Source organism: Ciona intestinalis, unplaced genomic scaffold (assembly GCF_000224145.3).
Source record: "Ciona intestinalis unplaced genomic scaffold, KH HT000076.2, whole genome shotgun sequence".
Lineage (NCBI taxonomy): Eukaryota > Metazoa > Chordata > Ascidiacea > Phlebobranchia > Cionidae > Ciona > Ciona intestinalis.
Genome location: NW_004190398.2, coordinates 134,721 through 150,633, shown reverse-complemented (window position 1 = coordinate 150,633; position 15,913 = coordinate 134,721). Strand labels below are relative to the sequence as shown.

General features: G+C 34.5%; 2 protein-coding genes across 5 annotated transcripts in view; both read left to right on the top strand.

Annotated features, from left to right (window-relative positions):
- LOC100177642 (synaptojanin-1-like) overlaps nt 1–2,138 on the top strand; it is a 19,731-nt gene extending 17,593 nt beyond the window's left edge. Inside the window, exon 26 of the mRNA XM_026838406.1 lies at nt 1,012–2,138. Coding sequence (XP_026694207.1) covers nt 1,012–1,182 — 171 coding nt within the window. The 3' untranslated portion in view covers nt 1,183–2,138. The remainder of the gene's footprint in view (nt 1–1,011) is intronic.
- Nucleotides 2,139–2,781: 643 nt separating this feature from the next.
- Nucleotides 2,782–15,913, top strand: part of LOC100180038 — a 21,363-nt gene continuing 8,231 nt past the window's right edge. The window contains exons 1-17 of one of the 4 annotated variants that reach the window (XM_018815485.2): nt 2,782–2,937; nt 3,069–3,113; nt 5,486–5,663; nt 6,292–6,547; nt 8,176–8,352; nt 8,732–8,925; nt 9,328–9,455; nt 10,008–10,144; nt 10,967–11,131; nt 11,457–11,585; nt 11,907–12,108; nt 12,540–12,595; nt 12,708–12,983; nt 13,554–13,746; nt 14,734–14,851; nt 15,128–15,340; nt 15,590–15,724. In XM_018815485.2, the coding sequence (XP_018671030.1) occupies nt 2,910–2,937; nt 3,069–3,113; nt 5,486–5,663; nt 6,292–6,547; nt 8,176–8,352; nt 8,732–8,925; nt 9,328–9,455; nt 10,008–10,144; nt 10,967–11,131; nt 11,457–11,585; nt 11,907–12,108; nt 12,540–12,595; nt 12,708–12,983; nt 13,554–13,746; nt 14,734–14,851; nt 15,128–15,340; nt 15,590–15,724 (2,630 nt within the window). In that variant the 5' untranslated portion in view covers nt 2,782–2,909. Of the gene's footprint in view, nt 2,938–3,068; nt 3,118–5,485; nt 5,664–6,291; nt 6,548–7,784; nt 7,803–8,175; nt 8,353–8,731; nt 8,926–9,327; nt 9,456–10,007; nt 10,145–10,966; nt 11,132–11,456; nt 11,586–11,906; nt 12,109–12,539; nt 12,596–12,707; nt 12,984–13,553; nt 13,747–14,733; nt 14,852–15,127; nt 15,341–15,589; nt 15,725–15,913 lie in introns of those variants that run through there. The other 3 variants (XR_003396749.1, XM_026838390.1, XM_026838391.1) reach the window with 3 other exon arrangements.

Below are 15,913 nucleotides of genomic sequence, written 5' to 3'. Positions count from 1 at the left end.
AGAGGCAGGCACACTAACCACTTTTCCACAGCGCCAGTTCATTTAACACTGCATGGCAAACGGTCATATTTCATGGATTTCTTAACTAATGTGCCATAAACACGAAACACCAGACCATGTTGATTGCCGTCACGTTTGTGACTTCCTTTGTATCCATGAATCCTGTTATTGTTGTTGTTTATTCTCTGAGTTTCAAAGTCACAACTTTTAACTTGCTTGAAGGTTTTGTTTTTGGTTAACTAGGATTTGACCCAGAAATGTTTATATTATGTGCAAAAATGTGAACATATTATTGTTACAGGTTTAAAATTTACCTATCATAAGTCAGCATAGATTTTTACCAGTCTATAATGTATGGTAGGGTGAGGAAAGATGGGACACCATTTCATTCTATCTTCTCATCCCATTTGGTAGTAAACAAAGAACATCTGAAGAATTGTAAACCGTATCCTCACGACTACCATGAACCGTTGTTAATTGTTTAAAACAGGATCAGGATATTTGGATATTATGTGCTAAAGGTGTCACATCTTCCCCCACCCCATTGTATATTACTTTCAGTCAAGCTTTTATTATCAAATCCTAAGCAATGCAAAGTTGTTATTCCCTGTAAATATAACTGTAACAAGCATTTTTTTCAAATGCTTACCGGTACGGTTCAAAATGACTCAGTGTCAAATATGGTTTCTTATAAATTTCTCATCTTTTGTAAAATCTTTAACTAAAAAAAATATTTTTATTTAGATGAACTGATCAATTTTAACGAACATGACAATGAAATATCAACAATCTCAGCCAATCAGGAATCGACAGCAATATCCCCAACCAATCATAATGCTTTCCCTACAAGCTACTCAAGTGACAACTTAACGAGTGACAACTTAAAAAATATCATAACTCAAGTGACAACTTAAAAAATATCATAATGTTATGCCACATGTCATACTTAACTATTCTGTTATGCTATGTTAACCAATCCTTTTTTCCTTGACAAAAATTAAACGATATCCTACTTTTTCAGCCTCCAAAAATCAAGCCGAGAAAAACAGTTCCAAAGCGTCGTGCTCCAGTGGCTCCGGGAAAGCCCCAGCCCCAGCCTCGGCAAAGTTCGTCAACCCCCGCTACCCCAATACGCAGTGCCCCCAAACCTCCAACCCCTATTTTGCAAAATGGTTCATCTAAAGGAAATCATAATAACGGATTCTTATTGGATGATGATCCTTTCTCATGTGACCAAACCAGCCAATCAGTGATGCCGCCACCCCTGATACCCTTCAACCAGTCACGCTCTGTTGACCAAACCCCATCTGTTTTCGGGAATTCCCATTTCGACCCCTTTTCTTCAACTGCTACAAATTCTAACCCCCTCACAACCCAAGATAACCAGGACCCTTTCTCAGTTTTCGGGAACCCCCCAGCCCCATCATCTGACCCATGGGCCACGTCAACGAGTGTCGTTCCCCCGCAACAAATTTCTTCTTCATTCAGCACAAATTTCAACGATTTTGACTTAAAAAATTAAAATGATCCAAATTTTCAGTTTCTGGATCACTTTTATCATATTTTATTATTTTAATCCTTTAACATTCCTGCATATCAATATATATCTCTTGATGTTGCTGGAAAACTTATGTGCAATCAGTATTAATAACATTGTATTCCTTACATGACGCCATAGTTGTAATAATTGTTCAAAAAATTGTGTTTTTTCTTTATTTTGCGCTAATTTATCACATCCCAATGTTAGACTGTAGCTTAAACGACGCCAAAAGTTAAAAAGTCCTATACCAAAGCGCTGGTTGTGCAATTTATAAACCATTGTAATGTTAAGTTCCAATCACAGAAAAAGTATTTCTGTTACAAAAAAAACGCTCTACTATTGTATTGTATCAACAGTGTTACAGTTTTCTGTTGTTTGTTTCTCTTGCGTTCGTCATTGTATCATCCTGTTTATTTCCTATGTTCATTATTTACATGCAACCAGGCAAGCACCAGTGATGCACAACGCGTATCTCAACGAGCAACCCTGGTTACCAAGTAAGTTTAATCGCGTACTGTTGAACAACACTACAAGTCTATCGGTAAAAGCGTGCTTTGAATTGACACGCTAATACATCAAAACAAAATACTACTATAAACAGTGCGAGTGCATAATCTATAGTTGTATGGAATAAAATTTAAATACATAGTGAATATGTACGCTGTTACGTGGAAAATGCAAATAGCAAAGCACAGTTAAATTTGAAATTTAGTTAGAAATTGTTAATTTGCATTATTTTTAAAATGAACTCGAACGGAAAAAAATTTAGATCGGAAAGTATTTGCGCACGGACTATTGGTATTCCCCACTTTGTTTATAGGCCTATAAAGTATTCTGATAGCTCCAACATAAAATGTTATTTCAGACAACCGCGCGTCACAGACAGAGGTATATATAATTAATAGCGTGTCGCAAGAATTACAATTAAAGACTGTATTGTCGTATTTCCTCGAAATTAAAAGCTCCGGTAAAACGACAACATTTTTTGTTGCTAATACAACTGTCTAGGCTTTGCAGCAAATGAAAGAACCAGCAAGTACTCGTTAGTTGTCTTAGGTAAAGAAATAGCTAATTTTTTACTTACTTGTTGATTACATTAGACCAGGACGTGATAGGTCTTCGTATCCTTTGTGGCGATTACTCATTTCCGTGTTGTTTGAAATGAGATCTACAGTTTATACCAGCCACGTGACGTTATTATAACATAGGCAGCAAAACTTTAAGAGTCAGTTATCGTATCTAATGCTTATCAATGCAATATAACAAAACTAACCGCTGTTTTCCATAAACAGATAGAATTGCAAGCTAGATTCTGTAACTGTAATACTACATAGCTTATTCGTCGAAGTGTATTAGCAATACCGGAAACATGAAGCGGTCTTCGGTTGAACAGACAGGTATTAATGAATAATGTTTTAAAACAAATTAATATTATTGTTTTTTTTACTAAATCAAAAAAATGTAGCTATTTTAAACTGAAATATTTATTTGTTTAAACCTAACAGAAATATTATGTTTTCATGTAAAGCCTCGCACGGAGACGTGATTATACCGGAAAAGAAGAAACCGTTACGTAAGTTTACTAATACACCTACTATAATGGTCTTTTGGGTGCGGTGTTTTGAAATGTTGAAATTAATGCGAGCCCTCGATATTAAATATGATATTATATAGTAGTAGTACTGTACGGTTATATAGGGGGACAAGAAAAACGGTTGAATTTGTCAGATTTTAACGCTTTCCGAAACTGTGTGAAATTTATGTAAACGAAGAACATAATCAACTATAAAACCGTATCCTCTATAAAACCGAAACGTATTCTCAATGAACTATAACCCCCCCCCCCCCCGCAGCATTGTACTTAATAATATGTTGAATGCGTAAAGCGATCGTAACAAACAACGATTTTATTATAAAGTTCAGCAAAATTACAAAATATTATAATATGCCTGATGTGTAAAACTATAACATTTATTTCTTTTTGAACTTTTTGAGTGTCATGAAAGCCAAGTAAGTCACTATATAGTATTCACAGCTCCCGGTTGACGTCATAATGCGTATTGTTATTTGAACCTGCAGCCTTATAAAATCATAAACAAACTAAGATTAGCATTACCTAACTAAGATTAGCATTACCTAACTAAGATTAGCATTACCTAACCTAACATGTTTTAAACTTTTTGTTTTCGGGAGACTTATCGCGCTGTCGCCCTCTAAGCATTTGTTGCCCGAGGTTGCTTTTGAGGGTTTGAGCCACTTGTTCATGTATATGTTCTTTTCTTGTACTTACTTCTTTATCGCTGCCTAATAGTAGTAATCTACGAAGGCAGTTTGTGCCGTGTACCTAACGATTACGCTGTGTATAGTGGACGTTATGTATATACTTACAGCTTCACCTACAAGCTACAATAATGTGGAAACAGGGCATTTTTTATAATTTTTGGTGGTTATTCTTCTTTTTATACGATTTTTATTTAATAGCAAACGCACTAAATTAGGCTCAAAAATAAAAAAAAACGATCACTCAAAAATTCTGGTCATGAACAAAAGATAGTGAAGTTTTGAGCTGGCCCATGTATTGTATATGATATTGAGATGTACACTGGTAGTGGTACTGCCATCAAAATTAATACTATAAGATTCTCACTGTAACCCTGAACCTGGTACAAGATAAATAATTTCTTTTTATTAGCATCATGTTCGCGACTTTGCTAGAACATGATTGTGACAATAAAAAATGTTTTTGCAAACTGTTCGTATACATCATGTAGGCTACTAAATACAGGTAGTTTAGTTATAAAACGCCGGCAGATTCGCGGTCTAATGATCCACTTTTCGGGCATCATTGGAACATCCGGGAACTAATGAAGACTCGGTAAAGCTTAGTTTCTAGTAATAAGGGCATTTGTAAAGATTTCGGTCTTATGTGTATTTTGTGTAAAACCAACGAACTTCTTTTAAATACGCGTTGGCCGACACGGGATAACATTTAAACCTCTAAAAAGCAAAACACAAAGTCAGTAAATTCTATCTTTCATTGTCTGAGTCGCCGACGTGTCTGAGCGCATATGTAAAATTCAAATATACAATAGTTACTTGAAAAGCTTTTAGAACTGTGTATTGAGTGTAAAACGATTTTCCTTTAAACCGCAAACTGTATTTAAAACTTTTAATGCTGGAACGATATATTAGAGACCCATACAAACAAGTAACGCTATTTTGTGTTCGGTCTGGAAAATAAACAATTTTACTCTCTTCGAATACGGAGGAGTCCATCAAAATATTTAAAATAACAAAGAGAATAAGCAATAATACAGCAGTCGTTTAAACAAGCTAAACGCAAAAACTGCTGAGGAAAAAACATGGAATAAACAATGTGGCAGCTAAACCCACATATTATATATATAAGAGGGTGGGAGACGGGGCACCTTTAGCACGTAATATACAAATATCCTGATCGTGTCTTAAACAATTAATAACGGAGTATATGGTTTTGTGATTCCTTGAATGTTTTTTGTTTACCAGGACGAAAAAATTAAATAAAAGGTGTCCCATCTTCCCTTCACCCTACTATGGTGGCGGAAGATTGGACACCTTTTTATATTGTTTTCTCTTTTAATTTGGCAGTAAACAAAGAACAAAGAATTATGAAACCGTATTCATACGACTTCCACAGACCGTTATTAATTCTTTAAAACACGATCAGGCTTTTTAGAAATATGAGTTAAAGGTGTCCCATCTTCCCCCACCCTACTATATATATGTACTTAATAATATGTTGTAAGCGTAAGGCGTACGTAACACACAACGATTTTATTATTAAGTCTACCATATTTAGAATGAAAAAGTGTCCCATCTCCCCCTCCCACCCTACTATTCAACAATAATAAAATAACACGTAACTTCGATTCTTTTGACAACATTATAAAGTCAAATCCGTTCCAGACGTTTCGGAGAGAGACCCACCATTCAGCGGTTTGTACAAAGGCGAGTACTCGGCTGGCCGCGATGCAAAGGCAGAGCTTGAACTTAAAATCGACTTGGATGAACTGAGAAAGTATTCAGAGGTTCTTAATATGATCAGCGGTTCGATCACGAAAACAAGCGATCGGAGATTGAACTGGTAAGAATATGAATGCATGTAACTTGCCTTATCCTCGCGTGGCCGGAAAACGACAGTTGTTGTAATACAGGCGTATATACATACACTGCGAATGATAACGAATGAATCTTATCTATCCTCGCGTAGTAGTTTTAACATGGGTGGTCTGTTATATACACATCTTGCGCGCTAACGGGTTACCACATGCGTAACTTTAAACTTTAAAGGAATCGCTTGGTCGGAGCTGTTAAGTTTCTTGTCCCCAAGAAAACAATGCATCCAAGAAAACAATGCCTTGCATATGCAATGACCAAATACATAACAACTATAGAATGGGTGTTTTAAGATAGAATGATTGCTGATTGCACATTACTACCGAGTGGTTTACACTATTAAATGCACTAACGAAGCAAAACAAATAAATCTATGGTAGAGTGGGAGAGGATGAGACGCCTTTTTATTTTTTTTTCTCTTCCAATTTGGTAGTAAACAAAAATCATTCAAAAAATTATAAAACCGTATCCTCACGAACTCCATAGAGTATAGACCGTTGGTAATTGTTTAAAACACGATCAGGATATTTGGATATTATGTTCTAAAGGTGTCTTGTCTCCCTCACCCTACTATATAAACCTTTGTTGCATTTTAGGTTTAAGTCAAACAAAGCCATGTATTTTTGTTCCATTCCCGGCGAAGCAAGACTTGAAATCCCACCCAACTCGATGAACTACGAGCGAAATATTACAACTAAAGTTTTAGCACGTCGGAGCGATGGTGCTAAGTTCTATGGCAAGGTATTCATCAAGCTGATGTTGCCACAAGACGACGGTGTCTGGAATGGAAGTTTTGAACTGCAAGTGGACGACGAATCCATTAAGTTTAACGAAGTCGAACGAACGAGCTTGGTAACTATGCAAACTTTTAGATTATGCGTGAACATAAACAAATTAGACCAAACGTTCATAAAACGTTTTAAGGTGCAGTTAAACGTTGAAATATAGTAGGGTAGGGGAAGACGAGACAACTTTAGGCTTCAGCACATTATATTCCAATATCTTAATCTTGTTTTAAACAATAACAACGGTGTATGGCAGTCATGAGGATACGGTTTTATAATGTTTTGAAGGTTCTTTGTTTACTACCAAATGGGACGAGAAAATATAATGAAAGGTGTCCCGTTTTGCCCCACCCCACGTTGAATACGTATAGCAACGGATTTAAAAAAACAACATTTCGGGAATTCCCCACAGCAAAAAGTAAACTTAGGAAGGAAATATTTTTCTTTTTAATTTTTCCGACGTATGGCTCTGGTTTTATTAAGGTACCAATAGTTGTATTGGTTCGAGCCTTTTTCTCCTGCTTGTTTGAACGTGCGTTTTGGATGTAAAAAGGAAATGCTTAGTTTATTAGTTACAAGTGGACTGTATATTTACAATCTTTACACAAAGTTACATATACATGAACTTACCCAGATTAGAAAGTTTAATTTATTCACAAATATATGCACATACATTAGCAACCGCCTCTGCTGGAATGTTTTATTGAATCAACAAAATTTAAAGATATTTCAAAATAAAACAAAACTTTCAAGACATTTATTTAATTAAGCAAAACACATTACAGTTTACTATTACTGTCATTATTTTGAGACATTAGATCACAAATGGTTTATTTTAAAAATAACTCTCCGAGAAGTCTGCAAAACAGTATTTGTAATTGTTGTTCGAAGTAAACAGCCTGTGGCTTTTTTGTTCTTTTTAAAAGTTTGTTTAGCTGTCAGTTTACTTGGTAAAAAACATCTCTGCACACTAGCTGTTTGTGTACGTTGGGCTTGAAGCTTGTTGTTCAAGACATTGTACTTGAATAACAAATTAGCAATGCTTATAATAAGCTGCAAAGCATGTAAATCGGTTATCAATAGCTTGATCTTATACATAAATATATATATATATATATATATAAAAACCATTCGTAAGAAAATATTTATTCACATTGTAACATACATAATAATAACTATAATAATAATAACTTTATTTGTCTCTTCGATTCCGGTAGCGAAGATTTAAAAATATTTTAAAGGATATAGCGACACGGTAACTTGTAAGCTGGAACGAAGTGTGACCAGTGTTATAACGACTGCCGTTTTCTGACCCTGCAAGGGTAAAGCAAGTTACATTCATATTTCATCAGTGAAATGCGTTAATTTTTTTAGAAAAAGCTAAACCGGTTGTTTGTTCACAAATCTAGCTATTTTTAAACTGGATGACTGGCTCCTAACAACCTGGGACCTAGGTACTACATCACAGTTCAATCTTGGATGTAAAACATATTTTAATGGTGCAAATCGTCCCAAAAAACGCGTTGAAAAATTACCAAATTTTTTACCCTAATGGGTGTATTATAGTATTCAGAAGTTGTTATTATCAAAGATGCAAGAAACTGTTAAAGACATAACTAAGTAATAACAATTTCGCTTACTTAGTGACATTAAAAATTAAGTTTCTGTTAATTAACATTTTTTTAACCTTTTCAGTTTTTCCGCGATCTTCAAATTGACATCGATTATGTGGATCGCGTTGTTTGGCCAACGATTAAACTCTCGGACTTCCATGATGCTCCTGAAGACATGAAAGATCGAAAACTTGATCCCTTTGCTGTCTTTGAAGATGCGGGGATCAAACTCCATTATGAGTCCTCTGATAGTGATGAGGTAGGAATGTAATATAACTTGCTTTATCCTCGTGTTGTCGGAAAACAGCAGTCGTTAACTCGTAATCACACGGGTGTTAATACACCTTGTGTTAGCCTTTGCGTTACCATGTATATAACTTTGTTGGTGATCATTTTTTTAGATTTTTTTTTTTTTATGCATGGCTGATAATTTATGATAACACATTCGCCCTGGTAGGGTGTGATAAATAATATGCGGGTATGAGATATGACAGAATCCCTTGGCCCTGTAGCTAATTGGTTAGGTGCTTATAACTAAAGGATACGGATTCAATTCACTCAATAATACAAATAATGGGTTGTCCAAACTTAGTCAATAATAAAAGCAATTACACTTATTCTTTTATTTTTCGCCTAAGATCAGCGATCCAACTCCAGACAACCCATGGACCAAAGATGATATGTATGAGGTGATGATGGAACATTTTGACTCTTCGTCCAACGAAGATGCCACCAGTGTGTGGTGCATGATGGCCAACGTACCACCGGATCCAAGATACATGGGTTTCTCATTCAACAAAGATAACAAAAAAGGATTTGGGATGTTTAAAGGGTAAATCTATGTTATTTGGTATACTTAATATTTTGTGTGGGTGGCCGTTACAAATAATTGGTGGGTATGCAGTAGGCTTTTTGAATACAAAACTAAAACACCCAACCATAGCATAGATGTGGTTATATACATGTGATCAATCATTAAGGTAGACTGTTGGGTTTTTCAAATTGGGATCTTATGGGTTAGGTGTAGGCACTGGCAATTGCTCCAAGTGGTCACTAATTGGTTCTCCCAATTATCAGCCATACATAAAAAAAATTAATAAAAAATCTCAAAAAATAAATCACCCACAAAATAAATACATGATAACTCTTACGCTGGCACATTGTGTGACCAGCGTTATAACAACTGTCGTTTTCATGTGAGGATAAAGCAAGTTACATTCATTCATTTATCCAGACACAAATCCTTTGAGGGCTTGATGGATCCTTCATCTGAAGACCATCCTTATGCAACACGAAGATTCCTGCATTACTTCATTCATGAGTGTGGTCATACTATGGGACTCATGCACCCATTTGAATTGAGTAAGATGGTTTTACTTCTGTTTTGATTGTTTTTGTAGCGCTAACTCATACTTGTGTGTTGGCAGTTGACGCTATTAGGTCCATGGTTGGATTAAAGAATATTACCAAATTTAAAATAACCTTAAAAAATATTTGTTACTTGTTTTTTTCGATTACTTTAACCAAGGTTACTTTTAAATTAACAGTAAATTGAATTGTTACAACATGCTAACAATAAAATAAACGAAAGAGTATTATTTGGAAGAAATATACTTTACACAATCTTTATGCACACTTTTGTTTTCATTAGAAGACTAAATTGATAATAATTAAACATAAATGGCTTATTTGTCTGCTAGGTGTAGTGACCATGTATATTTTCCTCCAACTAAATGTAAATATGTTTTATAACTGTGACCGATTTTAACAACTGTTGTTTTGTAGCTATATCCTGTCTTTTCTTTAAAAATATTTTTAAATCTTCGCTACCGTAATCGAAGAGACAAAAAAAGTTAATATTATTAATATTAACACAGGTTAACACACTAAACAGTCAACACCATTTTTTTTTAGACAACCCATCTTCGTTGACTTGGATGAACTATTCATGGAAATATAACGCCAAATATGGCCCTGGGGAGTTCTACGATAATTTCAACTACTCATTCTCGAATATTGAGCTCCAAGTTTTGAGGCACATCCCCAGCAAGGTATTATAACAAGGGGTACTTAAGTTTTTATAGTAACAACGCACTTTAATCATCTAAATCTGTTTTTTTAATGTAAACTTTTAATAATTAGTAACTATATTTTAATGGGTCAATTCCCGGTACAAATACCTTTTTTCTTTGTAGCAACCAGACAGCCAAACATAAAAATCTAATTCTATTTACTGCACACCAAATGTTCATAAGTTTATATTTTTGTATTTTACCCAAAACATTGTAAAGTTTTTACAAAATTATTGTTAAATGTTGTGAGTTTTGTGACACATCTAAACATTAATTGGAAATGTATATTTGTATTTTCTTTGTTTTACATTGAATTGTTATTTTGTTTTGTGAATTTCTGAAGTTTTATGGGCAGAATTTTTGTCTTCAGCAATACACTTAACACCTATTGCTCCAACCCAGTGTTTTTTATAGGTTATATAAATAGTTAGCCTTACATCTTAAAAAATTAAAAAAGGAAAAAAACTGTCTTTGCTCTGCCCTGTGGGGATAAGTACGTTATATGACTATCTGTTCTATCTCTGTTTCGAAAATAACACACACTGTTTCTATTAGAAGACTAACTAGATAATAATTAAACATAAATGGCTTGTTTGTCTGCTAGGTGTAGCGACCACGCTCATTTTTTTTTCAAATATAAATATTTTTTTAACTGTAAAGGTGTTTTAACAACCATTGTTTTGTCGCTATATCCTGTCTTTTCGTTTAAAATATTTTTAAATTTTTACTACCGCAATCGCAGAGACAAATAAAAGTTATTAAAGCTAAATTAAATAACATTTGCAATTCTTACTAATGTAGGGTTTCAAAGCTGTTGCACCCAATGTGAGAGTGACAAACTATGGAAAAGTTTCAGCTGCCCCAGCGGAACAAAAATTGGGGGAGCAAGATGAATATGAAGAAGAAAATAAAGTAAAATACAAGCTCTCGCTTCGAGCTGTTGTTGAAGATCAGGAGTACGCAGTGGTAAGAAATTAACATAACAACTTCTATACAACATTGTGTACTAGTTTTATTAAAATAATTTAGAAATTTATTTAAGATTATTTAATTACTTTCTTGTTTTGAGGTTTAAAACCAATCTTATTCATTTTTAAGGCAAGAAGCAGATATATATATATATATATCAAATTAATTTTTTTAAGCTCTTAGTATACAAAACACATGTTTACAACATTTTAAAGTTAGTTAACAGATATGTAGATAAATCCACTCTTTAAGTATGAGAGAAAATTTGAATTTATTAATTCCTAGCTTTTATGAACACTTTATATTTGCCTTTAATTTTTAGGATGATTCTATTAGTTTGGAACTGCGATTGAAAAACACAGGGGAATTCCCTGTTCTGATAGAGTCAGACTTTGACCCAATGAGTGGAAACATGAAGGTTTTTATCATTAAACCAAATGGAGAGATTGAGGTATATATACAGTTATAGTGATAATATGATCGAAATTGGGTATTAAAATAATATTTTTAAAGGAAAATTAATAAAGCTTGTAACTCTGTAGTTATGATGTTTCTACTGTTTGTTTCTCTTTTCTATTGTTTAACTAAAAAAAACAAAAAAAAAATAAATGGCAACTTTTAAGCTGGCACAAAGTGTGACTCCTGTTACAAGAATTTCTGGCTACACGAGGATAAAGCGTGTTGCATTCATACATTCAAAAATACCATTTTAAATATGTTACATTCATTCATTTAAATATACCATTCATTCGAATACACCTCTTTTTCACAGTTATATTGGTCCTTCGTTACGCACCTTCAATCTTCTACTTACCAAGACCCCATCATTCTGCAACCCAGTGGAACAGATGGGTCAGATAGGTACAGTGATGTTGTTCAGATTGGGGAGGGAACTAATGGCCCTGTGTTTTCTGAAGAAGGCACCTATAAGCTCTATGCTGTGTATATTGGATTAGAGCACAATATTGTATCAGGTCAGTTATGTTGTTTTGTTCAAATGCAAGAAAGTGAATATGGAACGGATTTTATAGATTTCATTTTTTTTTGTTCATTTCTTATTTATGCTTTCCTGGCGGGGCAACTTTAAAAGCACTGTAAGTGAGGTTTTATATATAGTACTGTAGGGTAAGATGGGACACCTTAATATCTAAATACTCTGATCAGTTTTTAAACAATTAACAACGTTCTATGGGAGTCGTGAGGCCACTGTTTTATAGTTCATTAAATGTTCTTTGTTTACCTTACGGGATAATAAATAGAATAAAAAGATGTCCCATCTTCCCCCGACATACTACATGTTTGAAACAGTCCTAAAGCTAGGAAATTTTAGGTGCAGACCAAAATTCACATCTGCACTAATTGTACAGAACAAGCATATTTACATAATAACTTATGCTTTTTACAGAAAAAGTGGATGTGGTTATTCGTAAAGCAGATGTTCAAGACAAACTTGCTAAAGCGGTAAGTATCGCTCAATTTTTCATATCTCGCTGAGTAAAACCCCAAATAACGAAAAAAGTAATATGCAAACTTCAAAATTGGAAATGTATGACTAAAAATATTTACCATTTAGCTGAATGTTGGTTCTTTCCTTGGGGGAGCAAAACAAATTGGAAATTTCTGGGGTGACTTTGTCTCCAAGGCAGCTGCATTCAAGAAAAATCATATCAACAAAGTGACAGCTTTCCTTGGAGATTTGGTCAGTGGTGAAGGCAGATCCGTGGTTAAGACACGCAAACGAGGGCGAAAAGGAAAAGCAAAGAAGGAAATTTCGAGGCGCGATGCTCTAAAGACTACAAAAGATGTGTTTGCCGATACCGCAGACATGGTGCAGTATTACCATGGCAATGTAAGTCTCTAAAATCATTTCTAGGCTAAACAAATAGTGTAGTAATCAGAATTGTATGTTATCATAGATTTTGAAATTACTGTAACCACTAATACTATGCAATTCTTGCTTCAGGGTAGAAATTCCAATAACAAATTTGTTGTGGCAGGTTCTACTTTATTGTAGTTTTTCACTGTTGCCTCTTAGCTGATAAATAGTTAATGTTTATAATTACATTGTACCAGACTTATATACAATTGCTCCAACCCAGTGGTCACTAATGGGTTGTCTAAATTATCAGCCATACATAAAAAAATGAAAAAATCCAAAAAAATCACCCACAAAGTAACATACATGATAACTCGTAAGCTAGCACGAGGTGTTAACCAGTGTAATAACGACTGTCGTTTTCCGGTCACAATAAAATAAGTTACATTCATTCATTCAGATCTCCATAGGTTAGACAATTCATGTTAGTTGCTCTGTGACTGAACTCTAAATAAACACACATATTCCTTTCTTGCCAAGTCTAAAAATAAACCTCCAAATTACACCTTTAAATAACAAACCAATAACCATAATCCTCAACAGGGTGCAAAAGGAGACAACATAAAATACAAAAAGTTGGTCTTGACACGGGCGAAAATTGCCGCAAAGGTTGGATTTTCCATGGACAAAATGGAAGTGGAATTTAACCAGATGTTGGCTGACTTGGTGAAACGTGGGGTGAAGTATGCTGCAATACAAGATGCTTCAAAACAGTGGGAACAGATTAAGAATCCAAGTAGGTCTAAAATTCTCTTCTACTGTATATGGATGAGGTATTATGTTGAAATGCGCCAAGGGTTTTATGCGAGAGTTGGCTTATTACCTAACATGGAATGTGATTACCTTATCAGATGTTTAAGAATCACACTTTACTGAAATTAAGTGAAAAATATTTTAACGCTAATAAATGAGAGATCTTTTCTCGACAACTTAGCAAAGTTAGATGCTCTGATCAAATTTTACATATGCTGTATATATAGTCCTGTACGGAAAGACCTGACACTTTGAATTATATATAATATCCAAATATCCTGATCAAGTTTTAAACAATTAACAACGGTCTATGGAAGTCGTAAGGATACGATTTAAAAATTCATTGAGTGCTCTGAGTTTACTACCAAATGGGACGAGAAAATAGAATGAAAAGCTGTCCTATCTTCCCCCACCTTACTGTATGTGTGTTGCTGGTGTAATGAATAACATATATGTGTTTTCTCTAACATGTTGTCTATGTACCGAACGAATGTTTTGCATTTATAATTTCCATGCTCGCTTAAAGATTATGACATATTATACGGCAAACCATGCAGCCGATATGCACTGTCGAACATCGTTCCTATCTTATCATCATGACCTATTTATCCTCATAGGGCGGGCAGCGCAGAGTTATCATAACTTTTTATTTGTCTCTTCAAATACGGTATTGAAGATTTATAAACATTTCAAATTAAAAGACAAGATATAGCGACAAAACAACAGTAAAATACCAAGCAACAATTAAAACACGCTTACAGTTATAAACCCTTTTTAAATTTAATTACGAGCCATTCATGTTTAATTATTTTCAAGTTAAACTTCTAATAGAAACAAAAGTGTGCATAATGAGACAACCTGCACAGTGGATAGAGTTAGATATAAAACACAAGTGTAAACCCAACCATTCAATAAATAGTATCACAGTTATTTACCCGATTTATTTTAAAAAATATCTTTTCACCTATAGCACCTCCAGTGGACCAAAATTCCAAGGAAAATCTCCAGAACAAGTTTGAACAAATATTAGATTGGTATCCTGACAATGAGCCTGAGGGAGAGGACATGAGCGGAATTGGACTCGGAAAGTATGGCAATTTTTATCATGTAAAACATTAATATAGTTTTCCGAATTATTTTTTATGAATTTTTCGTTATGAATTTTGTAAAAGTAATGCATAATAGTTTTTACTATTTACCTTTTTGTGGCTTGACATATCATGGTTCTTAGGTTTTTTTTTGCAATATATGCTAAGTTTCATACGTTTGTTTTTGTGCTTTTCAGTATCAAGTAAGAACACAATATTGTAAAAAATTTGAAAAAAACACAAAAAAACACTATTTATTTAAAAAATTTCGTTTAGGCCTTTTAGTAACTTCAGTATTGATCATCTGACCGCTGGTGCTTCCATCGCTCGTTTGCTCTTTGATAAACTGGACGAGACACACGATGTCGCTGCCGTGCTAGAGTATGCCGATATATTACAGAAGTCTTATAAAGTTAACCATCATGTATTGCACTGGGCAGTTGAGGTGTTTGTGGTGCATTCAAAAAGAGCAAAAAGCAAAGGCCTTCAGTAAGTGTGGTAATAGTTCTAAACCATTCTATTCTGTGTAGAGGAGGTCTTAAGACTTAGGGGACTTGGGATTTAGGCCAGATTTGGCCCATTACCCCAACACCCATGTACGTCCGAAGGTGACGTGGGATAGTGAATTTCCTTATTGTTTTTCCGACACCAGCGTCCCAACCAAGTTCTCTTGTCCTAAAAGACTCCATTTGCAAGCTCATTCTCACACTTCACATCATTACCGATTTTTTTCACAAGGTACCCAGTTCCCAAACCAATGGATAAATCTCTGATAAGCAATGCTGCAATGACTGTAACACAAAGAACTGGACAACCAGCAGAGACCTGGATGAATTACTGGAGAAATGATGCTGATTTGAACTACCATCACAGGTTGACATTTGATTCATTTTTCTGTTGAATTAGTTAAAGGACAACCGTTAGCATGTGATTAAGTAGTTGTTCGCCTCTATATCAGAGGATACCGTGTTTACCGCTTGATGCAGGCATCATTGTGGACATATATTTGCCTGGACACTTAAAGTTTAACTTTTGAATTGTCCCAAATCGTTAGTCAAACTA